Source organism: Ceratotherium simum, chromosome 1, assembly GCF_057802395.1.
Source record: "Ceratotherium simum simum isolate JZ-2026a chromosome 1, ASM5780239v1, whole genome shotgun sequence".
NCBI classification, from domain to species: Eukaryota; Metazoa; Chordata; class Mammalia; order Perissodactyla; family Rhinocerotidae; genus Ceratotherium; species Ceratotherium simum.
This window is the reverse complement of record NC_141900.1, coordinates 93,837,313-93,848,363: the sequence shown is the minus strand read 5'-3', so window position 1 is coordinate 93,848,363 and position 11,051 is coordinate 93,837,313. Positions and strand designations below refer to the sequence as shown.

General features: G+C 35.0%; 1 protein-coding gene across 3 annotated transcripts in view; it reads right to left on the bottom strand.

Moving 5' to 3' along the window:
• TRIM24 (tripartite motif containing 24) overlaps window positions 1-11,051 on the bottom strand; it is a 107,979-nt gene that overhangs the window by 4,436 nt on the left and 92,492 nt on the right. For all 3 annotated transcript variants that reach the window (XM_004430713.3, XM_014787718.2, XM_004430714.3), the window contains 7 exons: window positions 10,512-10,647; window positions 8,963-9,035; window positions 7,765-7,933; window positions 5,346-5,674; window positions 4,401-4,533; window positions 2,166-2,240; window positions 303-452 (listed from right to left, as the gene is read on the bottom strand). In XM_004430713.3, coding sequence (XP_004430770.1) covers window positions 303-452; window positions 2,166-2,240; window positions 4,401-4,533; window positions 5,346-5,674; window positions 7,765-7,933; window positions 8,963-9,035; window positions 10,512-10,647 — 1,065 coding nt within the window. The remainder of the gene's footprint in view (window positions 1-302; window positions 453-2,165; window positions 2,241-4,400; window positions 4,534-5,345; window positions 5,675-7,764; window positions 7,934-8,962; window positions 9,036-10,511; window positions 10,648-11,051) is intronic.

Here is an 11,051-nt window from a genome sequence, read left to right as displayed (position 1 = left end):
GGCCCTCATTTTTGTTCTTTTTTAACTCAAGATTATGAATATCAGTGGATTGTTTTGAAAAAATGTTTATGCACAGTCATTGATATAAAGTAAATAATAGCCTGGAGCTAGACAAAGTCTAGAGAAGGGCAGATAAAAAAAGAAATAAAATGTTTTGACTTATCGGGATTATTCTATAAGGGGGCGGTAGTGGTAGAACTGGATTACCAAAGCGATCAAAGAGACGCCATAATCACCGAATCATGTAACAGGTATTTTTACCTGTTGTATTGGTTTTTTTGTTGCTTTTTCCCCCCTCTCACCTCATTGAATTCAGCACAGTTTTGAAAGATCAATCTAAAATCAGCTACAAAATCTTCAGGCTTTGTGTACATGCAATAATCTTCTTGTAGTCTTTTCTTGATGGTCGACAAGTCCATTGGATTTTTAATTATTTTGTAATAATCAGGCACCTTTCAAAATAAACACAAATAATACAAAATGTATTATAATACAAATCATACAAATAACTAAATTATACCTGGTCCTAAGTACATTCTACAAGTAGTATAAAAGTCAGATTGTTCTCACTGCTTTTCTCTGTACTATTTTGTCACTGATAAGGAAAACTACTCAGCAACATTTACAAGCGCCTATAGACTTCCAAACATTGCTAAGTGTGTTGTGTCACATTTTTCAAGAATTTCCACCAATTATTTTTAATGAAAAAACTTATATTTTCCCTCTTAAACCTTCTCTCTTCTCCTTCATTATTTATTTATTTATTTATTTTTGTGAGGAAGATTCACCCTGAGCTAACATCTGTTGCCCTCCTCTTTTTTTCTGTTTTTGCTTGAGGAAGATTAGCCCTGAGCTAACATCTGTGCCGATCTTCCTAGACTTTGTATGTGGGTTGCCACCACAGCATGGCTGACAAGTGGTGTAGATCTGCGCCCAGGATCCAAACCTGTAAACCCTGGGCCGCCAAAGCAGAGTGCACTGAACTTAACCACTGAGCCACAGGGCTGGCCCCTCTCCTTTCTTATTAAACAAAAAGCATTTATTAGAAAAAGTTTTACTTCTAGCAGGATTTGACATGTTTTCACTGCATGTGTTATAGCCAGTGGGCCTTAAATCTGGGTTTGAACCCTAGGTTCTACTACTCGAGACTGTGTTTCTGGTAAGTTACTTAACCTCACTGAAACTTAGTTTTTTCATATTTCAGATAGGGATAATCCTACCAACCTGACAGGATTTTGTAAAGACTAAATGAGATGATATATATTAAGAAAAAGGGGGCTATTTTGCTGTTGCTGTTGTTATTAATACCAAATGTAGTCTGTAAGTCAAGATCATAAAAAGCGCCAAGTTCTAGGTTAAATTTTTAAGTGGATCAAGTTTTTACTGGCATTATAAGCCTCTTTTCTTTGACTTTTTGCCCTGCCTCTTTTGGATACAAAAGGCCCTTCCCCCTGAAGACATTTATTTCCTTTTCCTAACTCAACTTCTCAAAACTTGTTCTCAAGAAAGAACTTGATTGTTTATCAGCTGAATATATTTCCTAAGCTAGTTTTCTTTTCTGACCTTGCATTAAATTTTTAAAATTTATCAAACTGTAGAACAAATCCATTAAATTTTTAAAGGTATTTTGGACACCAGAGAATAGAAGAACATATTTTGAATAGTAGCCCTTTCCAGCACTCTAAAATTATGCATTAAAGTCACATCGAACTTTCAACATGAACCTTTTTAAAGTCAATGGTTAACACATATACACATCTTCGTCTATTGTTTAAGTCTACTTATTACTTGATGTCTGGACCTATAAATCAAAGTATGTACACAGAATTTTGGGGATCTTTATCTCAAATGGTAAGTTCTTTCCCAACAGCTTAGGATATATTCCTAAACTTCCTGAGAGAGAAACAATTGATAAATAGAAGGTAAACTACACGAGATGAGAAGTAAAAATGTACAAGAAATGAAAAGAAGTTTTGGGCCAATTTGTTAACATTAAAATGTATTTAAGATCAAAGCATTCATTATGTATTAATAAGCTTAAAGATTTGGATTGGATATAAGAAACTAACTAATGAAAAATGGTACAGAAACTAGATTCTCATAAATCGAGTTTCAGAAAAATCATCCCACTGTGTAAAAATGCACAAAATGACATCAATACTTACAGTTAGAGGAACTGGGTCTTGAAATGCCAGGCTCATTTCATGGCAGTAAAGAAATAAAAGTAGGCGTTCACACTTCTAAGCAAAAAAATAATAAAATCAAATTACAATTTTTAATAAAATAACAAAGTCACAGCTTATTTTTAATAACAATGTCATGGGTCTCAAAGTACCAGAATAAAAATTAAAACCAGATGAATAAAAGAAAAATGTTGATACTTAAGAGTTTTGATCTCCTTCTTAATCATTTACTGAACTGCACGTGATATATGAGAGCAGGTCTTATAATCAGCGGAACAAAAGCAATGTCATTAGAAACCCATCAGAAGCTCTTTAAAAATAAATTTCCACTTATCTCGCCAATTTGTGTATTGAATTATTAGTAGTCAATAAAGGAAGAACATATGTATGTTAAGAGATCCAGAGGTGGAGCCCTTTCCATGGTGTGTCCAGTCCTAAGGCGCCCTCTCTGAATGCAGATGGTCCTATCATGTACTCTACTATGTCTCTGCTTATGGGTTTACCCAGTAAACACTGTGTAGTACTGGTAGCATGTGTTTGGGCCCCCTCCTGCGTGAAAACTTTCATACTGATTGTTCTACTTAAATAATTTAGCAAAGGAACATCTTTAGTATTAAAGAAGTGTTGACTTAGTACCTTTAAATGTTAAATTACAGTTAAATATTTTAGCTGGCTTTGAGGTATAAGCCTAGTACCACTTGGTGAAAGAATGGAATTATTTCCAGGAAGACTGAAGAGAAAAACTCATCTCTTTGGTGCCAACTATCAACAAATTCAGAGGAAGAAAACTTATCTGAAGTAAAACAAAATTACTAGAGTTAGACTAAATTTAAAAGTCCATACCACATAAAGGATACACATTCTACTTTGTTCAACACAGTATTTTAAGCCTCTAGAAAATGTATATATAGTACTGTGATTCTTTTTAATTAAAAAAAAGTTGTATCAACAACAAAAAAAAACTAACAACCAAATTAAAAAACGGGCAGAAGATCTGAACATTTTTCCGAAGAAGATATACAGATGGCCAACAGGCACATGAAAAGATGTTCAATATCATTAATTATCCTGGAAATGCAAATCAAAACTACAATGAGATACCACCTTACACCCATCAGAAGGGCTACAATTAAAAAGACAAGAAATAACAAGTGTTGGAGGGGATGTGGAGAAAAGGGAACTCTCATACACCTCCGGTGGGAGTGCCAACTGGTGCAGCCACTATGGAAAACAGTATGCAGATTCCTCAAAAAGTTAAGAATAGAACTACCATAGGATCCAGCTATTCCACTGCTGGGTATTTATCCAAAGAATGTGAAAACACGAATGCATAAAGATATATGCACCCCTTATGTTCACTGTGACATTATTCACAATAGCCAAGACTTGGATGTAACCTAGGTGCCCATCAAGGGATGAATGGATAAAGAAGATTTGGTATATATACACATTGGAATACTACTCAGCCATAAAAAAGATGGAATCTTGCCATTTTGCAACAATATAGACCGACCTTGAGGATATCATGCTAAGCGACATAAGTCAGAGGGAGAAAGTCAAATACTGTATGACTTCACTCATAAATTGGAAGACAAAAACAACAACAAACAAACTCACAAGAGATTGGATTGGTGGTTACCAGAGGGGAGGGAGGAAAGGAGGAGGGCAAAAGGGGTGATTTGCATGTGTGTGTGGTGATGGACAGTAATTAGTCTTTGGGTGGTGAGCATGATGTAATCTACACAGAAATTGAAATACAATGATGTACATCTGAGATTTACATAATGTTATAAACCAATGTTACCTCAATAAATAAATAAATAAATAAATTTGATTGAGGGGCTGGCCCAGTGGTGTAGTGGTTAAGTTCGTGTGCTCTGCTTTGGTGGGTCGGGCTTCGTGGTTTGGATCCCAGGCGCAGACCTATGCACCACTCATCAAGCCATGCTGTGGCGGCATCCCATAGACAAAGTAGAGGAAGACGGGCACAGATGTTAGCTCAGGGCTAATCTTCCTCAGCAAAAAGAAGAGGATTGGCAACGGATGTTGCCTCAGGGCCAATCTTCCTCTCTCTCGCGCGCGCGCGCGCACGCACACACACACACACAAATTGACTGAATATACACATCTTTGATAAAAGGCACACCTGCATTACAATAATGCATCTAACCAAAAGAACTGTTTAACTTTCTAGGTTGGAAATGCTCAAAAACTTACCCTTTTATCTATTGGTGTTAATTTAACAAGACCTTCAGTTTTCTTTTTTTCTGAGTTGTGACTGGGAGCATCACAATCATAATCAACTTCCGGTTTAGATAAGTCTCGGCAGAAAGTGCAAATCCACTCTCCACTGTTGGGGAATAAAGTATTTCTGAGTTCCTAATGCATCATTTCTCTCTTTGCCATGCCCCTTTCCCACCTCCTCCACGTCATCTATGATACAGAATTATTTACTGGTATGAATTTTAATCACTGAGGATTTACTGCATATCTACCATGTAAACAGCACCATGCTGTGATAGCATAAAAGCAGAAATACAATGCAAGGGCCTGAGTGGTAAATATTAGTCTAGCTAAGGAGGCATGAAATACATATATGAAATAAACACTTAAAACAAATAAACACACACATTAATCTACAGCTGAGATGAGGCATAACTGGCTCATTTTCACCTAAATGATTCAAGAAAAAGAAATGCTCTTGGGTACTAGTCTTGCAACTTTAGGTTTGAAATTAAAAAGTGCAATGTTTGAAGAACTAAGAGATCAATCCAATGGCAGATCATCATCATCATCATCTCATGGGTTGTTTGAGAATTTACTTGAGATATTTGCAAATGATACAGCTCAATGCCTGGCAAATAAGATGCAATAAACTGTGGCAGCTGTGCATAAAGACCATTGTTCTTTATGGTAACTCCTTGTAATAATTTAAAGGCTGGTTATTTTTTTTCACCTCATAACAGACTAGGTTTTTGAGAAAAGCCCAGGGAATGGGAGGCAGGGTACGGGAAACTCTATGTTGAAGGTTTTAGAGTATGCATTTGTGCCAAGTGTACTTTTAACTTTTTACAAAGGTTTTATGTCACAATGATTGTCAAAAGTTTATTCCTGTTATTTATAGTGAAAGAACGTGTGAAAGGGAAGCAAGTACTATCTTACCTTGGAAAATTTGCCAATGCGGGCACATGACAAGAAAGATGGAATACTTTAGGACACTTGTCGCAGCACAGGAGTTCCCCTCCATTCTGACAAACTGCACACCAGTCCTCATTGGGGTCATCCTCTTTCCTTGTCTCCCCAACGTGAAGGGGTGACTTCTGGGAGGCATCCAGCCACTCAGACTTTCCATTTGAGGAATTTTCCTGGTGAAGTCCAGGTTGATCTCCTGTGCTATCAGGGGCATCTGATCTTAGCACTGACTCCTCAGAAGCAGAGCTCTGACTGCTATTTAAGAGTAGGGAGGTGAGTATGCTTCTTGGATAGTTGGTCTGCAACAGAAAGAGGTAACAGTACATCTACTTCTTAAAATTGGCATTCATTATTAGCACTACTGCAAATTTTGGACTATAGAGTGCTCTCTCCTGGGCACCTGATTACTTCAAAAGAGTTTGCAACTGTGCATGAGAACAGAATATGTTTACTGCTAACTATATTAGAGTCCCTAATGGTAAAGAAGACATGGACCTCTACTAAAAAAATTTCATCAAAATAGAAGATAAGCAGTAAAGGGGTGTGAATAATATAGGAAAAATCTTTGAATTTGCTGATGGCTACAGAAATGGAAAAATAGGTGGGTAGTGTAGAAGTCAACCACATGAACTGTAATTACATTTTATTGGAGCTGTTAATTCAAATTATACTTAGACACAAAATGTGCCTAGTGTAGATTTTTTGTAATTCATAGAAAGGTATACTGCTTTAATCCTTAGAAGTAATTTCACCCCTTCAAGAGCCATTAGTAACTTTAAGATGAATCTAAATTTTATGTTGGAGCCTAGGATGGTGAAAATTTCAGATCAGTAACAAAACCTGTTATCTCCTTTAAACATTTTTTAAAAATTTCTAAGTAATAAATGTAGATTTAGTTAAAAGCATGGGTACATAAGCTCATTCCCTGGAGGCAATTATTTTCAAATTATTTAGCTTTTCCTTCTGTTATTCACTTCTATATTTCTAAGTAATAACCCTTATACTTCATTTTCTCAAATTTTCCATTTTAAACATATTTTCAGTTTTAAATATATATATATGTGTATATACACATATATATACCCTAGGAAGATGAGAGAGATTTTTCCTTCTGACTCTGCACCTCCTCCTTACGCTTACTTACACATCCCCCCCCCCACATTAACATAGTTTTATTAAGCATTGATTTTTCCAGTTGGTAGGCACCAGCATATAACTGTGGCCAGCATCTATCCCAACTGGTCAGTATCATTGCTGTACTAGTTAAGTATCCTGAAGAATCAATTTTTAATTAAATGTATATTTAAGTTATATCCTGATTATATTTAGTTCTTAGTTAAATTTGTATTCAGGTGTTTACATCATGACTATATAAATATTGTTCATTGCATAACCATAGAATGTACTATGACTACGCTTCCTTTTTTGTCTTTTTGTTTTTACCTTGAGTCAATAATTACCTTATTTATTTCATTTACTTATTTTTCTAGGTACCTATCTCTAAGTCATTCTCACAATCTCCAGCAGGGTTATAAAATGCTTTTCAAAACTGTCAAAACATTTTTCTCCCCTTACATACACCCCTATGGAGTCTTTTCTCCTCCTGCTACAGGGTGTACTTGGAGGAGCTGTTATACTGGGAACTACTCTTTTTTTTTTTTTGCCTCTTTTCTGTGTTAGATCGCATTTCTGGGATCTTATGTCTTTGTCTTTCTTGGTTTACTCCATTTTTGATGAAGCATATTCTCAAATATCTTCCTAAGAATGAGTGAATGAGAATTAAATATTTTGAGACCTTGCATGCACGTCTATAAATGTTTATTTAATCTTCACACAATTGATAATTTGCCTGGCTATAGAATTCTGGCTACAAAATATTTTCCTCACAATTTTGATATTTCTCTACTGTCTTCCAGCTTCAAGTGTCTGTGTTGAGGACTTGGTGCCATTATGTTTGTATAAAGTGTTTTGTCCTCTGGAAGCTTTAAGAATCTGTTTAGAATCTTGGTATTCTGAAATTGATGATGATATAACTTGAGTATTTTTTTTCATTTAACATTTTGGTATTTGGTGGGCCCTTTCAATCCACATGCTCATGCCCTTCAGTTACAAGAAGTTTCCTTATATTATTTCTTTGGCAATTACCTTCCATGTTCTCTCTTTCAAATGCCCAACTCTCTCGTTTGAGCTTCTGATTTTTCCGACTCTTGTCCCTGTTTTCCATCCTTTTGTTTTAATTTACAGAGATATTTCCTCAAATTTTTCAATCTTTAAGTTACTATTTCTCTGCTTTTAAATATAACATTTTTTACCTCCTAGGAGCTATTTAAAAGTTTCTCTCACCCTATCCCTGAAATAGGAATAGTATTGCAATCATTGATATAATTACATTTTGAGGCCTAGATTCTTCATCTGATTCTTGTTTCACTATAACAACAGGAAAATCATAATTCTCAGGTGGTCCACTGTTTTCTTGTTTTATTCGGATTGGCTCCAACATGACTACTGGGACTTTGTGTGTAGAATCAGCTCCTGCTGGTTTGCTGGAAGAGCCAGAGCTGTAAGTATAAGAAAAGAAAAATCTCATAGAACATTACTTTAAGTATCTCAAACAAAGTATAACAATAGCTTTTGGGAATAATGCTGTATCTTCACAGCAATGATAACTATGTTACATCAGCAATAAATGATACCTAAGTGAAATGCAACTGCTGTATGCAAAACAATTTATGTACAAAACTGTTTTACACATTAACTGATCTAAATAGCTACATTACACATCTGCAAAGATATTTAAATAAACTTAAATAAAACCTGATTTAAAAGAAAACTGACCTCAATATTCTGAGGCTCTAAAATTCAGCAGCCAGATTTAGCATCTTAGAACTAGCATCTTTTTTTAGGCTTTCCCATTTCCTTCTCTAATCAGTGACAAAGAGAACTCTAGGCTCACATGAATGATTTATTGTCAGAAAGTGTGAAGACCATTAACTAGGGGACATAATTTATTGGTGTTCTGCTATTTAAAGCAAACTTTTCATCTTCAGAGAAAGCTTCTTCCATATGATTAGGAAAGTAAGAATTGGGTTGCTATCTAGGAGGAATTTGCAAGCATAACGAGTGGGGGAGCAAAGCAGTAAGTTAAAATAGAATTTCAACAACTGTAAATTTATTTATTTTAAAGCAGAATAATGTTTGGTCATTGGAAAAGTCAGAGAACACTGAAGTTAGTATAAAATTATTGTTTCTTTTCCCTAAGTTTGTATTTGTATGTGTTCTTACATAGTGCAGTGTGTTATACCTACTTCACTTTCTATTTTTTCCTTGCTATTATGCTAAAGTCAAACATATTTTATTTTCAACATATACACAAATATTTTTGTACCTTTAAAGATAAAATTATACTTTACTTAACCCACTAATGAATTTACTAAATTAACATAATAATTATTAAATTTTTAATTTAAAGGTTAAAAATTAAAGTAAGTTGTTCAAAATGTATTGAGTACCAAAGCATGCCGAGCACCGGCAAGAGAAATCTAATTCAAGATTTTTATATACTAGGGATTAATATTAAGTCAGCGTACCTTCCTCGGCTCCCAACGCTGGAGGCACTGGGTGAACGTATTGGCGGGTGTACACTAGTCATAGTAACAGGTCCTGAGGAAGAAGAAATCATACACATTCATAAAATGAATTAATAATTATATATTTAATTCCTTTTGAATGTGTTCGCTCAGTGTTACACTGAAACTGGGAACACATAATGAAATTATATAAAACAACAAATAACTCCCAGCACAGTCTAATTCCCCTTATCCTAGCAGGGCTGTTCAACCTCAGCACTATTGAGGTTTTGGGCCAGATAATTCTTTGTTGGTGGTGGTGGGGTGTGGGGGGGCGCTGTCTGTGCACTGCAGGATGGTTAGTAGTAGCCAATAGCATCTCTCTACACTTGCCACTCAGGGGTGTGACAATCAAAAATGTCTCCAAACACTGTTGAATGTCCCATGTTACAGTAACCAGGGTAGGATCTCAGTGAGGACACTAGTGCCAGTGAAAGCTACAGAAGACAGTGAAAAGTAGTAGGGCTAATATAAAAGCAGTCAAAGAAAGCAAGCCACACAGAGACCAATTAATGGAAGACAGTGAAACAAATATTCTACTAGGCAATGCATATAAGGTACTTTGTCCAGTGCCTGGCCAGAATCAATACTGGATAAACGTTAAGTTTTAGTAATATTGCCAAAATGGGTTTCCAGAAATGTTTTGTCATGTTATACTCCCACCTGCTATGTATCAGGGTACTTCTCTCATCACATTCTCATCCATGAGTATTTTCACTGTTTAAATCTTGGCTAATCCAATAGTTACAAACTATATTTTGTTTTGATTTTTTTAATGACTACTAGTGAGACTGAACATCCGCCCCTGCCTGTTTTACTCGCTATGTGTATTTCCTCTTTAGGGAATTATCTACTTAAGTCCTTTGGCAAGTACCTTCCTTAATTATCTGTATGAACTTGTTATATATATATAATTAAACAGTTTCTTTGTCATATTTTGTCAACAATTTCCTTCCAGTTTGTTATATTTTAAGTTTAAGTTTTAAATAAGCATCTCCTTTTAAATTGTGTAACTGCCTTATTATGTTTGTATGATTGGTGAATGACTTAAAATTTTCCTTTCTTTATTTTGGTCTAAGGCACCTATTTTGCCCAAGTCTCTGGGAGTAGTGTTAGAGTGCTTCTCTCTTGGAGGAAATGAGTAGGTATGTTAAAAATTCTTAAAGACAGTCACCAAACAAACCACTAAAAGAGTGACTGTCACTGATAAATTTTGACTCTAGGCAAATTACATGCAAAAAGAGACCACATCACAGGCAACTTAACTTACCAAAAAAGAGAAAGTATAATACTAAATTCCTCCTGGAAGTGCTATAATGCCTCTAAGTTTTGTTAAAATTGAAAAGGTACAGAGGTTTAATCTTTGCTTCCCACTTTGAAAGTATACTAATTTTAAATAGTGCCAAAAACTCAAACCCATTTTAATTTCAAGATAAGCGGAGGCAGGGTTTATTACAAGCAGAGTAAAAACTGGAAGAACACTCACAAAATCAAAAGAAGCCCACTTTACCTGCAAGGCCTGGAGATGGCACTGATGAATTTGGTGACTGGACGGTTCTGTTTGAGGGTGGTCTTGGCTGGCCATGATCTATACTAGTATCTTTTCTCACACTATTGTCCAGCATAATAGTACTTGAACAGTCAATCTTACAAGAAAAGAAATTATTTCATGACATCCTGACTTTGCAAGTTAAAAGCTACTTTAAATTCATAAGAAAACTTCAATAGTTTAGTTAGTATCAAATAATAAAACATGTAAATATGATATTTTAAGTTATGATGCATATTTTCCCCATAAACAAACTTGAAAAAATCTTTCTTTTTAATGTTCCATCTTAGTAAATATACTGAGGACACACTATTTCAGAAGTCATGAGCCAGGAAAAAGGAGAATTGTGTGTCATTCACACCCTTAAAAATTAAAAAAAATTTTTTAAATATTTAACTTATTTAAAAATAACAAAAGGTACCCAATTTGAAAAAAGAAACTTGGTGAGAAGAGTAGCACAATTTCATATTTTTGCAAATCTCTTTAGTGCCTGGCTTAATA